Source organism: Mustela erminea, chromosome 13 (genome assembly GCF_009829155.1).
Source record: "Mustela erminea isolate mMusErm1 chromosome 13, mMusErm1.Pri, whole genome shotgun sequence".
Taxonomy (NCBI): Eukaryota; Metazoa; Chordata; class Mammalia; order Carnivora; family Mustelidae; genus Mustela; species Mustela erminea.
Window position 1 is genome coordinate 73919709 of NC_045626.1, and position 17793 is coordinate 73937501.

A 17793-nucleotide genomic window follows, 5' to 3' on the forward strand; every position below is an offset into this window, starting at 1 on the left:
ACCATACTCTGGGACACCCCCCACACGCATACACACATACACACATACACACGTAGCCCAGACATGAGACACAGGGCAACAGCGGGATTCAAAAGACAGAGAGAAAATTCCCTGGCAGAACCCACAGGCGCTCTCCATCTCCTGGACACTCTGGTCCCACTTACCGGAGCTGGCAGGCCCTGGATGGGGATACGTGCCTGCCCGACAAAGCCAACCGTGTCACGTCTCATGGCGATCGGGGCTGGCTGCACCCTCCCATGGCAGAAGCGGGTGGGGGACGGGAGGCTCGTCCCCCACAACCGGGCTGAGTTTCTGCAGGTCTGGGAGACACAGGACCACAGCCTCAGTTCCGGAGTTCCGGAAGTATGTGCACAGACGGCACAAAAGCTTTGGAGCTCCAACTGCATCCGTTGGCATCATCTCCAGCTTGTAAAATGCACACTCCTTTCGGCTTCTCAATATCGTAGCAGAAAGGGGGCTGAGTCCACGCTGGCGCTCAAAAAAAAATCTCCCCCATTCCTCTGCTACGTGTTTACTGGGCACCTACCCTGTGCACAAAGACGAACAAGAAAAGTCCTCTGCATGCAGGGAACTCAGTCTTATGTAGAAAACAAACACACACATACACCCACACAGAAGCAATTGCAACTCTGGGTAATAAACGCTGCGGTATGTAAAGGGGGAAGCGGGAGCATGGGAATAGTAGTCACTGCTTAGGACTGGGCATGGTGATCCCAGAAGACTCCCTAGGCTGAGAAGTGATGCCAGAGAACTCCGGCGCTGGCTAATCTGGGAGCTGTTTCTCCTGACTCAGAAGTATTTGCACATTGCATCTCTCACAGGTCCTAAAACACCACCCCAGGGCCTTTGCACATGCTGTCCCTGCTTTCCGGGATACCCTTCTCACTCACACACAGACACAGGCCCAGTCCTCAGACACAGCTCCAACCTCTCTGCCCCTCCCAACACACACACACACACACACACACACACACACACACACACACCTGGTATGATCTTTGTCTTACACATCCATAGAGCACCAGACATCCTTGGCAGGACTCATCACAACCACACAGTTGTATTTAATGCTGCATGAGCCTTCAGTCTTTGCCATCCAATGGCAAGCCCCCAGAGGGCACCCTGAGTCCCCAGAAGCAAGCACAGCGGCCTGGTGTGTCACAGCTCTGCATACATCACTGTTGATTATATACATAAAATATTGCTTGGTGGAATAAAGAAACAGGTGAATGAAGAGATCTTCTTCTGCTCCCCAGGCTCCTATGATTCTGAATAAGGGCAGGTACCATGAGTTTTGTGACATGAAGCAACTGAGGACACAGGGGGACTTAACTCTGGCCCTGGCAAGCTGGGTAGTGGCCATCAGTCATTTGCTACTGGATGACAAAACCCAAGAGCTGTGAAGAGCTCAGCTGGGATCTCAACCTACCTAACTCACCGAGAGCACCCCCTTCCCCCCCATTTCTCTATGGCCCCAGACATGTCCCCCATTAGACACCTGCTATGATGACATGAACCCCATGTCATCCTGCTCTGTCGCCAGCACCTCTGCCCAAGCCTGGGATGAATGCTTGTCTGCACAGCTTGTCCCGGGAAGGTGGTCACCCAGAGCAACTGCTGGCAAATCAGGATGGACGGTGCATGCGTGTCGCCCTACTCAGGGATTCCCAACCCCAGCTCAGTAGCCACCCTGCAGGGAAGTAAAGGGGGAAAGACTCTTGGTCTGTACCCCTCTTAACTGGAACAGTGGCTCTGTTATTTGGTATCTGTCTCCCATCTTGGTCTTCCTCTCGAGTTCCCACTTAAAACGCTTGGCAAATACCTGGTATGTAAATATGACAGCATCAACAAATCCACGAATTAATGGATACACCAGTGAACAAATGGGGGGAAAAAGACGGGTTGTTTCTTTTCTTTTCTTTCTTTCTTTTTTTTTTTTTTTGAACCACCACAATAAACAGCTAAAGAACATTTTGAAGTCTTTCCCAAACCCAGAAACACGAGACTCTCAGGGGTTCACTTAACCTGTTGTAAAAAAACACAAGGCAATGGATTGAAATGTGCTCTTTAAAACCTTCACTTAAACGCATCACATATGTCATGCTTAATTTAAGACATGTCGGTCTCTTCCAAAACACTTTGGAAGCTCGCTCACACAGAGGCCAGCTGCTATGCCTTGTGTGGCCTCGCTCACTCTTTGCAATTGTGTGAGCACCATGACCAAAGCCAGGCAAACAGGAGCTCCCTGAACACGGAAGGGGTGCAGAGTGCGAGCCACCTCTCTTGTTCGGATAGGTGTGAACCACCCACCGCGCATGGTGGCGTGGGGAACAGATGGGCAGCAGGGCCGATCTGGGAGGTCAGGGGTCCACTGTGGCCCAAGGGGCAGAGGACGCCAGTCTGACCTCAGGTAATGGGGGCAGCAATGGATATGTCCCCACTGCTGACCCTGCCACGTCTATAGGCTGGATCTCTCTGAGTGTCTCTGCAAAGTCTGAAATGCCCATTTCCTGCAATTTCAGGCAAAGAAGCCCATTTTCCTGGGAACTGAGGCACTAAGGCCCACCGTTGCTGAAATTCAGGGGCACTCATTCCAGAGCCTCCGTCCGTCCATCCCTCCTTCTGACTCTCCTGCAAAGCAGGCTCTGGGCTCCGTGCTGGGGGTAGGAGGGAGTGATATCCCTTATCGCTCACAACCTCCTCCTCTCGACAGAACCACACAGGGAGAAGGCAAGAGAAACACCTCCATTCAAAACCAAACAGTTTGGCAGCTTTTCTCTCAGATTCACAGGCGTTGATTCGTTCTAACAGCTGCTGCAGATCTTTCGTAATTACACCCTTAAATCCGATCTGGGAGCTCACCAGTCATTCACTCAGCCGTCTCTGGGTGCCGCTTCCTGGGAATGCCACCATCTGCTGAGGGGTGCCAGCCAGTCCTCACGCCTTCCGGTGTCTTCCGGAATGTGACCTGGCTTCCCGAGTCTGCAAAGCCACCCCGCGGGGGGGCACCATGCCAGGCGCCAAGTGTGTCGTGCCCGTGGCCTCCCAGGAGGGCAGGGCCCCAGAGGGAAGGGGCCCGATGGCTAATGGCACTGGAGTGAATGCGTCCTCTCCTCCCTGTCCCCATGGCAACAGCCCTAGCTCTGTCGCCCGTTCATTCATCCGTTCATTCACTCCAATCCACAATTATGGAGCTCCAGGCCAGGTGCTAGGGACATGGCAGTGAAGAAACAAGGGGCTATGTCCCCCGTCCCCACGGAGCCAGCAGTCAAGAAGACGGGAGTAAAGAACATAAATAAGCAAGAGACATAGAAAGTCAGAAAAGTGACAATAAAAAGGGGAGGGGCCCCAGGGAAAGCTTCAAGAAGGGACACGGAAAATCCACCTCCTCACTGGCATTCCCATCTCTGCTGGAGCCTCCTCCAGTCGCCTCCAGCAGCACTGGAGGGAGGTTCTGACATGCAAGCCCCATCCACACGTGTCCAGTGCCTTCCCTGAGACCCAGCAGGATCCCGATCCCCTTCATCTCCTCCCTGTCCATCTGTCTGTCTCTCACATGCACTCACACACTTACTTTGGGACAATGTACTCCCAGACCGGTCACAAGACACACTATGCTCTTCCTCGCCCTCTACGCCTCTCCACAGTCATTGCCTGCTGCCTGACTAATCCCTAGTCATCCTTCCATCCTGAGCTCCAAAATGCCCCCTCCTCTAGGAAGCCTTTCCTGATGCCCTAAGGCAGCTTCAGGCACCTCCTCTGTGCTGTGGGATCTAAGTTTCGGTGTTTGTGCCTAGTCCAGCGCTGATCACACACATGGTGACTGCCTATTTCATACTCCACTAGACCGGGCGGTCCTGGGTCCTGGGTCCAGCTCACAGCTGGGTCCTCAGGGTCTGGCAGCAGAAGGGACAGAAAGCCAGTGTGCTAAAAAGTATCTGAAAGGAGAGCATCCCTTTCAGAGAGAAGAAAATAATAGCATCCAATTAGGCGTGGCTATGGGAAAAGGGATATGCTCATCTGCTCCCAGGGCCAGTGTCAGTTATAAAAACAGTTTGGCAATATCTGCTCTCAACTACTATTTTCTGAGACTCCATCAAGAGTCAGGCACCAGACTCCGTCATTCCGGGTACCTTCTGCCGCCCCCCATTTAATACACTCAACCACCTTGTGCTTCTCAAATTATGTCCACCATTCTAGAGACGAGGAAAACACAGTTTTGAAAAATGAGCTGGATCACATGCTAAGGAGGGGCAGAGCTGGGGTTGAAATCTGCCGACTGTAAATCAGTGGTTTTCCCCACTATACTCAGCCCCAAAGAAAGCATTTCTTTTTTTCTTTTTCTTTTCTTTTTTTAAAGATTTTATTTGTTTATTTGACAGAGAGAAATCACAAGTAGGCAGAGAGGCAGGCAGAGAGAGAGAGGAGGAAGCAGGCTCCCCACCAAGCAGAGAGCCAGATGCGGGGCTCGATCCCAGGACCCTGAGATCACGACCTGAGCCGAAGGCAGAGGCTTTAACCCACTGAGCCACCCAGGTGCCCCGAAAGCATTTCTTTTTGATTCAGTAACCCTGCTTCTTTTATTCCCCCCCAAAAAGATTCTATTTATTTATTTGACAGAGGGGGTGGCGGAGGGAGGGCAAGCAGACTCTGCACTGAGCACAGAGCCCGAGGCGGGGCTCGATCTCACAACCCTGAGATCGTGACCTGAGCCGAAATCAAAAGCTAGTCTGCTCCACCAACTGAGCCACCCAGGCGCCCCCAGCCATCCTGCTTCTAAAGATTTATCCTACAGAAGGAATCTAAGGGAAGAGGAGGCCACCTACAGAGAGATGCCCATTTCAGTATTAACCTATATGCAAACCCAGCGTTAACCACGCCTAGATTTAGGATGATAAACCCTTCTTTGGGAAAACCCAGGACTCATATGCCATTTGAAATGCCACAGAAGTTGCAATGTCAGCAGGCAGACCTCCAGTGTCCAGCCAGCCCAGAACATCACGAGTGGCAGAAAAATCGTGCCCCACAGCAGAAGAAGGTCCTGCTGTGACTCCAGATTACAGATGAAGACACAGCCAGAGCAGCAAAGTGACCTGCCCACGGGTGGCTGGAGTTATGCTGACCTGACCCCATCCTCCTCCCCGTCAGATTTCTTCCAAAGTCCACATGGGCTTAACTAGAATAACTGCTTTTTTTTTTTTTTTTTAAAGGACTTCAAGTGTGCTTTATTTTTTTTTAAAGATTTTATTTATTTATGAGAGGGGAGGTGGCTAGGGGAGGAGCAAAGGAATCAAAAGAAGCAGATTCTGCCCTAAGCGTTGAGCCGGATGCGGGGCTGTATCTCATGACCCTGAGATCATAACCTGAGCTGAAAGCAAGAGTCAGACACACAACCAACTGAGCTACCCAGGCTTCCTCGAATAACCACTTTTGATGATGTTTAGATGTAAAGGATACTTCACACCCAGAAGTATCTAGGATGGCTAGAAGAAAACACCAAAAACCCAAAAAACAGAACACAAGCAGTGCTGGCAAGGATGTGGAAAAATCAGAAACTGAATGCACCACTATGGGAATACAAAATGGTGCAGAGGCTGTGGAAAACAGTAGGGCAGAACCTCAAAAACCAAACACAGAATTACCATAGGGCCCAGCCTTCCCATCCCTGAGAGCAGAGTCTGGAACCGAGACTTGCATATCAGTGTTCAGAACAACATTATTCACAGTACCTGGAAGGCAGAAACAACCAATGTCCACCGATAGATGAATATACAAAAAGTGGTATCTCCAACCCAATGAAATATTACTCGACCTTAAAAAGGAAAGATATTCTGAGGCTACAACGTGGATGAACCTTGAGGATGTTATGAAAAGTATAATAAGCCAGTCACAAAAACACAAATATGGCATGACACCCACTTATTGGCTGTCAAATTCATAGGGGTAGAAAGTAGAATGGTGAGTGCCAGGCATGGGGGTAGAAGGGAATGGGGACCTGGCGTTTCATGGGAACAGAGATGTAGCATGAGTTGAAGAGAAAGTTCCAGAGACAAATGGCAGGACTGGTTTCATAATAGTGTGAATGTACTTAATGCCACTGAGCTGTACACTCAGAAACAGTTAAGATGATAAGTTCACGCTGTGTGTATTTTACCACAATTTTTTTTTAAAGCAAGAAACTAAACACAAAGTAAACCTACTGCTTAAACTCATGACTACATGACTCAGTTCATGGGACGTGTGTCCTTTAGGCATTAAAGGCCCTCATTAAAGGTCCACCCCAGGCTATGCCCCCTCACCCTGGGAATGCCATGGGAAGCAAGGGAGACCCCACTTCTGGTCACAATGGGTCACAGACACAGTCTTGTGGAGGAGGGGGAAAGGAAAGACCATAAAATTTGCAGGGTGCCTTGACAGAGGCAGAAAGTGAGGCTATAGAAGCCCAAAGGATTAGTCAGGGATGTCTTCCTGGAAGAGGTAACATCTCCATCAATCTAGTAGGAATCAGCCAAACAGAGAAAGCCAGCCTGGGAGACAGCATGTGCACAGGCCCAAAGTGACTGGAGAAACAGTCATATGGCATGAGCCTACTCGTTGGCCCTCCTTGGGGCAACGCAGGGCTATCTTGGTGGAAAGTCTGGGAGGCACAACTTTCTAAAGTTCATGAGTTTTGTTAACCTGAGTCAGAATCACACTGGCGCCTGAGTGGCACAGTCATTTAGTGTCTGCCTTTAGCTCTGGTCATGATCCCAGGGTCCTGGGATTGAGCCCCATGACGGGCTCGCTGCTCAGCGGGAAGCCTGTTTCTCCCTCTCCCACTCCCCCTGCTTTTGTTCCCTCTCCCACTCCCCCTGCTTTTGTTCCCTCTCTCTGTGTCAAATAAATAAAATAAATAATCTTTAAAAAAAATAATCACACTGGAGAATAAAAAACACTGGTCTGGGAGTCAGAACTGGGTGGTTTGCCATACAGTCTGGTTGACCTAAAAACACCAGACCCTTTACACTCTTACAAGTGCCCAGGTGTGGAGATAAATTATTCCATCATCCTACTTTTTTGTGGTTAATTGTGGTAGAAATCACGTAACATAAGATTCGTCATTTTCAACCATACAACACAGCTGCATTTCTAAGTTCACAACATTGTGTCCCCATCCCCTGTCTACTTCCCGCACATTTTCATCACCCACAAAGGGCTCCCTGAACCCTGTAAGCAATCACTCCCCACTGCCCCTTCCCCCCAACCCCCGGCAACCTCCGCTCTTGCTTCTGGCCTCCATGGATTCACCATTTCGGGGTATTTCACAAAAACGGAATCACATGGTACATCCCTTGCCCTGGATTTGGTCTCCGTTCCTCCACTGACTTGGAGTGAAAGCTTGAGCAAGTCCCTGCTTCCCTCTGAACCTCAGTTTCCCCACTGGCGAGAAACAAGAGGCTGAATGAGGGGTCACTCAGTTCTCTGGGATTTTAAAGTCTCTGCCACTCTGGCTCAGCTCAAGTCCAGACTCCTCAGGACTGCGTCATCTACTTCTCTCTGCACTTGGCTCATTGTCCACCATGGAGTCAGCTTTCCGGGTCCTGAGTTGTGTGTTCTAAATCTCCACAATTCATGGGGCGCCTAGGTGTCTCAGTGGGTTATGCCTCGCCTTCAGCTCAGGTCATGATCTCAGGGACCTGGGATCGAGCCCCATATCAGGTTCTCTGCTCAGCAGGGAGCCTGCTTCCCCCTCTCTCCCCCTGCCTGCCTCTCTGCCTGCTTGTGATCTCTTTCTGTGTCAAATAAATAAATAAAATCTTTAAAAAAAATAAATCTCCACGATTCCTTGTAAACAAGTGGTGCTCAGTAAAGAGTTGCTGAAAATGAAATAAAATTCCTACTCCCCTACCAAGGAAAGTAGTAAGAGCACAGTTACCTACTGAGTATGCACTATCTCTTGAAGAACTGCATTAATCAGCACACGCTTGACATCTGTGTCAATTTCAAGTTCCAGTGGCTTCCAGCTCAGCACACCTGACGTTCCAGACGCTGGGGTCCAGAGGAACGGTTCACAGGGGCTCTTCCCAAATGTGCCCTGGAACATCAGATCTGGGTAGGACATCTTCCCACTCAAAGCATCACCCAAACTGCTTCAGTCCAACACCCCTCGGCCAGGTGCAAATGCTGATCTGTAGAAAGAACTGTACAACTTATCTTTACGCCTCTCTTTAAACATCCGCCTTTTCTATCCTCATTAGCCTGTTCCTTCCTACTATTTGTGCTATTTCTGGACTGGCTGAAACATGGACTAAAGCCAATAATCAAGCTGATTTTTGTTTGTTTTGTTTGTCTTTAGATCAAGGACGGATGAACTGCAGTCTGCTGGCCACATCCGGCCCACCACCTGTTTTTGTAAATAAAGTTTTATTGGAACAGGCCCCTGCCCATGTATTTATATATTATGTACAGCTTCTCCTGAGGTATGAACCCAGAGCTGAGGGGCTGCCACAGAGGCCATATGGCCCAGACAGCCTAAAATATTACTATGTGGCCCTTTACAGAAAGAGTTTGTGGAGTCCTGCTCTAGATGGCGGAGAACTCAGTCCCGGGAGACTGGATTCACTTAAGGAAGTGACACTGCCCTCTTCAAAACAATCAAAACTCTCACACTCTGCTGGCTGCGACTTGCCCCTCCGCTAGATCTCTACAATGATCATTATAGAAAACTTCACAAATACAGGGGAGCAAAAATGTTTTTAATAATCCAAAATCCTACCACCCACCAGCCCCTATTGTTCTGACCCAGCAATCCCATGTACGTCAACCTGGGCATTTCCCTCATAGACGGGAACTTGTAGTCAAAACTGAAACAGAATGAGACGGGCAATTTAGGAACCTGCATTTTTTTTCTTTCCTTTTAATTTCAAGACCCATCATAAACACCTTTCACATCTATAACTGTACAACCTACACAGTCCTTGCCCATGCTTCTGCAGCATTCCATTTTGCGGGCATCTCATCATTAGATCATCTATCCCCCACTCCAGGACCTTTAGGCTGTAGCCAACCACTGACCATTAAAACCAAAATGGCAATGAACACCCACACGCACTTATTTTCCCAAGACAAATTCTGCCTAGAAGTGGGCTGACCGGTTCAAAGGATGCATGCCTTTTTTTGGAACTTTTGATATATGCAGAATGGACTTCCGCACCTAAGGGAAACACATCCCAGGCTGCCTTAATTCAAAGCTGAGGAGGTCAGGGTTCTCAACTTCTCCCTTGGGACAAACCCAATAAAGCTGTCTAATGAGCAATAAACCAGGGCCCCGTGCTGGCCATGCCCTCACTTGTAGCTTCCCTGGTTCTCGTTTATGGCCCGATTATCACAGACTTGACTATAAGGTTTGCAAGGGTAATCAGAACAGCTCAAAGACAGAGGTGCATCTGGGCTCAGCCCAGAGGCCCACCCAGCCCAGTGGTGGAAGAAGGAGCAGGAAGGAAGACCCAGCCCTGGGACAGATGTTCACAGCAGAGGAAATTCAACCCCAAAGCTGGATTCAACACAACACACAGCACGATGCCGGCTGTACTCGCAAGGGTGTGCACACAACACGCTCTCTTTAGGGAGGCCGAGAAGTGCATATTGCATTTCAGAAAAATTTTTTAAAAAATCTCCGCCAAGTACAAATAGATTTCTGGAGGAATTAGCTTATTTTGGCCCAAGAGCTGCCTTATGTGCAAAGCTCAAACCCTAGAAAGGTGTGATCACGTCTCTCCTTAGCTCTAAAATAAATGGCTCTCACCATCCATTGCCTTGGGGAAGGTATTCAAAGGCCCGCCAAAAATAACTAACTTGGTCTATACTGCAAGGCCCTGCCTCCACTCCCAGATTCCCAAAGGGTCCACGACTTTTTCACTTACTCCTTTTCCACAGGGCGCTTTTTAACGCACGGCACAATTTCCCTTTGCCCAACTCCAACCTGCCTTTTTAGAGCACTCGAGGGGAGACCTTCTCCAAGAAGCCCATGCTAATTTCCTGGGCCAAAGTGACTTCCAACCAACTTTGGCAATGTACCTGATCCTAATGCCTTGTATCAGAGATAAAGCTAATTCTTCCTCTTTCAAGATTTAGAATCCCCACCCTACCCCACCCAGGGCATAGACCCCTCCATTCCAAGTTCTTCTTCCCCAGACCTAGCTGTTGCCTGGCAAAGGGTGCTCTCCTGTCCAGGCACAGTAGGAAGCTGCGGGGAAGGACATCATGTAAAAGCTGTATCCTTCTGATTCTCCTGAGCGACCTCTCAAGAAGTCCCTAAGACCATCTGTGCCTGGTGCTACTGTGACTTAAACACTTATGTTTCCACTGTGTGGCAATATCGCAATTTAATAAAAGCCACCCCAAGCTCAGACCATTAACTGCAGCAAATTTTTAAGTATTATTTTATTTTCATTGTCTTTAATTTTACTGTTATTTTCCACTTAAGACAAGTGATGCTAGCTATTTACAATAGAGATTTTCACAAAGGTTCTTTTAAAAATTTAGTTCACTTTAGGAAAAGCATAAAGTTGACAAATAAAATAACAGTAGCAGGGATTGTGTGGATATGGCAAAAGTCCATGAGGCTGGAAATCATCAGTAAAATGGAAAGAATATAGACTCAAAGTCAAAACATGAAGGTATAAGCTACTATCTGGTAGCTTTCCTTTTAAAGGCTAACAAGCCAGAGACAGATTTCCTGGTCTTTACAGCTAGAAGCATGGCCATGTGATCCAGTTCTGACCAAACAGATATAAGGGGAAATGGCTAGATTTCTAGGGAAGCTTTTGCTTTGCTGATTAAAAAAAAACAGGCAGATGCAGCTTATGGTGCTCCCTCCCCTTCTTCCTACCTGGAACAGAGGTGTGATGCCTGCAGCCAAGGCAACCATCTTGAGACAAGGAGATCACAAGCACTATTTTAAGGACAAGGGCATGGAAAAGACCTTAACACAGCCAAGCCACTGCACTAACTCTGAACCACCCCCTCTGGGTTTTCGTTGTTGTTATGTAAAGAATAATAATGTACTATTGAAGCCATCCTGAGTTTGGGTTTCTCTACTCATAGGCAAAAAAGCATTCCTAATGGACACAAGGAGTTTGGCACAGATAGGCCAAGTGGACAAGCGTCTTCTAAGCCTTGGACAAACCACTTCACCTCTTAAAGCTCAGTGTCCTCATGGGTGAATAAAGTTCCGTGACACTTACCTCAAAGCATTGTGATGATTAAACCAAATGGCCCACCTCATGTGGCCTTGGCACATAGCAGGTTTCTATTAATGCATGATAAACAAATAAGCAAATGGGCAAATGGAAAGTGAAGGCTGCTCGAGGTATTTGTGGGTTGGTGGGATTTTTTTCTCCCCCTAGGGGTGGGAGAAATCTGAATTCTTTAAGATGCAGAGGAATAGTTCCGTACTACAGGGATCTGAGAGAGTGATTCGGAGGAATCTACCCTTACCCACTCTCAGACTGTCCACAGCTGCATAGAGGGGAAGGAAGGGCACCTGGCCAGGCAGATGCTGTCTGCAAGGCCGCCCTCACATCCCACACGAGCCTGCCATGTACCCAAGCCTTAGTAACAACAGAGGAAGTGTCAAAAACACATAAACACCAAAGAGCATTCCCCCCAAAGGGTATAAGGAATGTGTAAGGGACTATCAGGACAAAATGCAGGTCCCCAGGGATGCCAATGGTCTCAAGCCCATCTCTCTGGCTACTGCACGGCTCCCACCCTACCCCATGCCCACCAGCCTCTCTGTCCCTGTCACACGCATGCCATCTGGCAGTGAACCTGCAGGGACAGCTGAAAGGTCTCCTCCTGGTTTTCCCAGGAGGATAACTGTGCCTCCCACGTCCTTCAGGCAACCAATCATCTCCTCCTTCTCTTGGACCAGCTTCCGAGCATCCCTGTAAACTTGCCTGGGCCTGGCACTGCTGGCCTCAGGGCACAACAGACAGGCCCCACTCCTGGCACTGAACCTGGGCCTCTGTGTAGCTGAAGACATACACCTGGCCCGACTACAGAGCAGACACCCCAGTGAGCCGTTCTGAGTTCATTCAGTTGTTGGGTCCTCCAACCTCCTGAGAGCTTGACCCTGGGAACACCTAGTAGTAATGATCACCATCGTCCAATCGCTAACACTAATGGAGCACTGATTTGGTGCCAGATGGCACCATGAATGCACTTCCCCACTCAATCCACCCCGTGAGGTGGGTTGTGGGATGAGGCCCATTTGATGGATGAAGACAACAAGGCCTAGAGAGGATCAGCCATTTGTCCAAGGACTGAAGCCAGGATTTGAACTCAGGCGGCCTCACCCCCCACCCTACCCTGTTAATCCCTGTAGTGTCACCAGCTGCCGTGTTCTTAGGTGCCACCGTGGGCCGGGCACTGAGCCAAGGACTCTCCATGCATAATTTTTGTCAGTCCCTTCACAGACCTCCTGGGGTCAATACTAGTGTTACCCCCATTTTACAGGTAAGGAAAGTGAGGTTTCAAAGGCAAGGTGATTTGCTGAGGTCAACTGCTTAGTAAGGAAGCAGACCTGGGACTGCACTCGGGCTGTCTCCGGAGTGGGCAGGCTCTGCTGACAGGTCATTGACCCCCACTGCCTGGCACTAGGCTGGCCCAGCTCAGAGCAGATTTCTAGGCAACACTGGGGAGCAGAACACACTTGTTTTTGAAGCGCAGTCTAATGGGGGAAGCAGACGTGGCCACGGACGTTGAGGTAAAACAGAGGCCCACAGGACAAAGAGCTTATAGTAGACAAAATAATGCCCCCCAAAGACATCCAGGCCCTAACCCCCAGAACCCATGAATCTGTTACCTTACCAGCAGGAGGGACTTTGCAGGCACCGAGGAATGAAGTCTCCTGAGATGGGGAAGGTTACCCTGGATTATATGGACGGATCCTGTGTCAGCACAAGGGTTCCTGGAAGAGGGAGGCAAGAAGGTCAGTGTCAGAGAGAGAAAATGTGATTTAAAAAAAAAAACAGGTTGGGGTGCCTGGTGCTCAGTCAGTGAAGTGGCTGCCTTGGGTTCAGGTCATGATCCCAGGGTCTTGGGATCAAGCCCCATGTTAGGCTCCCTGCTCAGCGAGGAGCCTGCTTCTCCCTCTCCTTCTGCCACTCCCCCTGCTCATGCTCTTTCTCTCTCAAATAAGTAAATAAAATCTTTAAAAAAACAAACAAACCAACAACAAAAACAGGTCAAGTGATGCAGGATCACAAGCCCAGCATGTAGCAGCTTCTGGAAGCTAGAAAAGACAAGAAAGAGCCTCCAGAAGGAACGCACCTCTGACGACCCATATGAGACTTCTGACCTCCAGAACTGTAAGGTAAACTTGTTGCAGCCACTGACCTGTGGCTATTTGTTATGGAGGTCACAGGAAACTCATATAGAGCTCAACTTGGCTGACAAGAGAGAGAGAGGAGAGGGCTTCCTGGGGGAGGCAGCATGCAGCTGAGAGACTGAATTAATAACCCCTAAGCTCAGGATTCCATGAACTTCCACGTGTCAGCTGAGGCTGGGAGAAGGTGAGTCCTACGAGCAAGCTGAAACCCAGTCCCTGGAGCTAACTTCAGCCCAGGCCTTGTCTCGATGACTGACTGATTGCCCCCACCCTGGGCCCAACCTTTTTTTAACTGAACCACAAATCACCCATCCATTGTAAGAAGTCCTGACCTTTAGCATAGCTGAGAACAGTTTATTTTGACCTCCTTGTCCCATGGTCTTAAACGCAGGGTGTGCCCCAAGAAGGGTGGAGGGGAGGCCTCAGTTAATCAAAGGTTCTTCTTCACGGAGGTTCCAAGGAATAAAGTGACTCATTACATGCCCAGAGCATTTGTGGTTTAGACTGAGGAATGCCAAATGTTTGGGTGATCGACCACGGGCCCCGCAAGCCCCCAGACCCATTCCTCTTTATGCACTGGTATACGGGGCTCCACGAACAGGGCCCAGCTGACCAGGTAAAGACATTAGGGTACCACAGTTCCATTTCTAAGGTGATGTCTGCCACTTACAAGGAATTCTCTAGGCGTCACCGAGTGATACACGTGATGAGTTATAAGGAGGACAATCGAGCCTTTCACACATTCAACTGAAGGCAGCTACAAAGAATTTCAAAGAAACTCTTCTGACTTAGTTACAATTTCTACATTTCACACAATGAGAATAACAACACAGTAGTTTCTGTTTATGGACCGTGCGACTGGGTCCCTGGGAAACAAGACACAGACGGACACTCGTTTCTCCCAGCAACCTCTGGGGCAGGGAGCATTTTACCCTTCCTTTTACAGAAGGGCAAACTGAGACTCAAGGACACCTAGGAGGAAGCCCGCTCTCTTGCTTCCTTTGCCACAATGCCTTCTGAGAACAATCAGTGTGCGTGCAAGAGAAGACGGACGAGTTCGAGAAACACTGAGTAAGAGGAAGCACGAAGTGAAAGAGACTGAGCTGCTAACGGTACGAGTGTCAGAGGGTTCAAGAGTTTCTCAGCAACGGTACAGCACACACCTTCACCTTCGACTGCTTCTGCACACAGCCCTGGACGCAGAGGGCTGCTGATGGAAGGTGACTGCAATTCTCTGGCTCAGGGCTGGGTTTCTGGTCACAGGGGCTCACTTGGCCAGCAGGCAGCACAGCCCGGAAGTGCCAACGAGTCAATGCCCCCCTCCCCCAGAAGGACGGCTGGCCACCAAAGACAGGGAACAGGTGTATCAATACCCCAGCTCCTTCCCTTCTCTGGGGGGGGAAACTCTGAGGTTCTGTACTCCTGATCACGTGCCCTATGTGAGGCTCCTTGCCTTCTCTGTCTCATCTCCACAGGCACCCCCCTCCCAAAGAACCACACTCATGCTCACACCCCTGCCTCAGCAGGGAACCCAACCCCAGAAGCACCCAAGGGTCCTCAGCATCCCTGCCCTGCCTGGTGGTTACCAATGGCAATAGCAGCCCCACCCCAACCAAATTGCCAAGCACTCCCCAGGTGCTTGGGGAAAAAAATTCCAAAGTGATCTTCTTCCTGGATCATTAAAGCACAGCACCTCACCGAGCATGGAGTCCAGAAATGAGAAGAGCCTGTTTGATTTTTGGTGCAGAAAAATGGGAAAGGTGATCCCAGGTGTGTCTGTGCTAGAGAGGAGAATGATTTTCCTAACCCACAGGTGGAACACAAGCCAGCCAGAATCTCAGCAAGAACCTAGGGCTCCTGATTCATAATGTAATTTTTATGTATATATAAAAAAATTATATATAAAACTATATATAACTATGCATTGCTTATATATATTATATATGCTACAGTGATGTGTTACTATATCCATTATAGGTATTTATATGTACTATATATTTTATGTAATGCCTATCTATATAATATACAAGTGTATACTTATTTATATGACACACAAATTGCTTTGGCCCAAGGGCTCTATAAATGAAGGTTCTCCCAGCTACAGAAATCCTGTGTTAGCTGCCCACGGGATGCCAGAGCAGGCATTATCTAAAAACTATCAGCCACTTGGACCTGGAACCTGGTTGGCTGAATGGTTTTTAAGGACAGAAGGCTTGAGTGACAAATACACACGTGAACACACAAACGTTTTTGGAGAGCAAGGTCCTCAAATGGCCAATAAGCCCATGAGAAGATGCTCATCTTCACTGGTCATCAGGGAAGCAAAACTATGCCCACAATGAACTACTATCCCACATCTACCATAATGGCCAAAATTCTGAACATCGACATTAGCAAGGGCTTTCAAGGACACAGAAGTGGAACTGGTGTTCAACAAGCACAGACACTTTGTTTGGCGGAGTCCACCAAAGCCCATCTGTACCCAGCCTGCTGCTGGGTACCCACTGCATGGAAATGAGCGCTCGGGCCACAGAGGACGTATACACGGACGTCCACAGCTGCTCTATCCAGAACAGCCCAAACTTGGAAACTGCCTACCTGGCCATCCACAGTAGACTGGATAAGTAAATTCTGGCATATTCCTAGGATGGAATATAACACAGCAATGAGACAAATAAACTACCTTGACATGCAAAACATGGGTAAATATCACATTTTGGTGAACAAAACAAGAAGAAACTGGAAAGCTATGTGTGTCCAAGTGAACTTACGTGAAGCTCAGGAAATAGCCAAAGTCTCCTCATGGTGACTGAGGGAGAACAGCAATAAGAACCTTGGAGGACTGCTGACTCAAAGGGGTGTAAGGGAGTGCTCTGGGGGCCTAGAAAGTTCTATATCTTGATGGGAGTGTTGGTTACAAGTTATAAACATCTGTAAACATGTATCCAGTTTATACATTAAGTTATGTCTAAGAAAACAAAATCTAAAACTTCCAGGGGCCTGCAGGTGCTCACCAAATAAAGCCACACCCCGCCCCAGAGCTGATTGATCTGCCCCTACACACCCCTGGGGTGTATAGCATCTCTTGCCAACTCCTCCCCACCTTCTCTCCTGGCTCCAAACTTACTCATCCTACAAACAGTTCGCTTTGACATGGAGGGAATCCGGATCTAGAAAGAAAGCCACCCTCTGAAGGGAAAGAGACCCACAGGGATTTACGGATCACCTTCCTTTCTTCCTGAGTGATGTCAGTTAGCATGCGCTAACAGCAACAGCTCCCTGATGAGATGCCTCTTCCTCCAGGAAGCCTTCCCTGACCTCCCCAACCCTGCCCCAAGTAGGATTTCCACAGCTCTCTGCTTTTTTGTGATATTGACCCATTTTAAGCCTGTTTATTTGTCTGCCTTACCCCCCAAGGGCTCCCTGTTTTATCGCCAGAGCCTAGCAAGGCATCTGGCATTAATAGGTACACAATAAACATTTGCTGAAACACATGGATGTTTGAATGAGAAAATGAGTGATTTGAGGGAGGATAAGAATGAGATGGAGTAAACAGTGGTCCTGGCAACCATCTTGGTGTACAGAAGGTGAAATTTGGGCCCACAAAGGGTAAGCAGCTCACGTAAAGTCACACAGCTAGTTAGGGACAAATCCGGTAGGGAACCTCCGGGAGACACTGTTGTGCCCTCCCGCTACCAGATCCCTTCTCCTGGTGCTTCACCCTTCCCTCACCTGCTAGGAGGTGGTCTGCCAACAGTTCACAGGTGCATCCTTGTCCAGGATTGCTATCCTCCAACAGGCTGGCCCACGACCCCCACCCCTGCCGGTAAGCACCCCACAAACCAGGGCACCCATAAGTCAATGACAGACTCAGATGGGACACACACGACTGCCTACCCTTGCTTCCAGGCAGGATTTGTTCTGTGGTTCCAGAACTCACCAGCGGGAATCAAACCAGGCTGAGACCACACACCCCCTCTGGCCACTTCTGCTTCACTCACTTTCCCTTCTGAGAGCTCAGGCCCATCAATGTCTTCCTCAATGTGCATCTCCGTCTCTGATTCTCAAAACCTCTTCCTGAGACAGAACCCAAGGCTCTACCTGGGGTCCAGGAGGATACACTGCCTCCTGAATGGAAGTCCACAGTGAATGACAAGGCCAGAGATGACCTCTAGACATGCCAGGGCCCCAGCCGGAAAGAACGGTGACAGCAACAAGGTAGGTGTGTGTGTGTGTGTGTGCCTGTGTGAGAGTGCTGGCAAGGCTCTACCCTCTGCTCCAAAAGCCCTTTATTCTTATCTCTAGAGATACACCAAAGGACCCCATCCGAACATCCTTGCTTTCCAGCCACCAAGAGCAAAGCTCTTCAATGTCCTAGAGTCTAGAGATTGTCCTCTACC

General features: G+C 49.1%; 1 protein-coding gene across 8 annotated transcripts in view; it reads right to left on the bottom strand.

Annotated features, from left to right (window-relative positions):
• Window positions 1-17793, bottom strand: part of KIAA1671 (KIAA1671 ortholog) — a 183996-nt gene that overhangs the window by 129397 nt on the left and 36806 nt on the right. For 5 of the 8 annotated variants that reach the window (XM_032309853.1, XM_032309859.1, XM_032309858.1 and 2 more), the window contains exon 2: window positions 12869-12973. In XM_032309853.1, coding sequence (XP_032165744.1) covers window positions 12869-12973 — 105 coding nt within the window. The remainder of the gene's footprint in view (window positions 1-12868; window positions 12974-17793) is intronic. The other 3 variants (XM_032309855.1, XM_032309857.1, XM_032309856.1) reach the window with 1 other exon arrangement.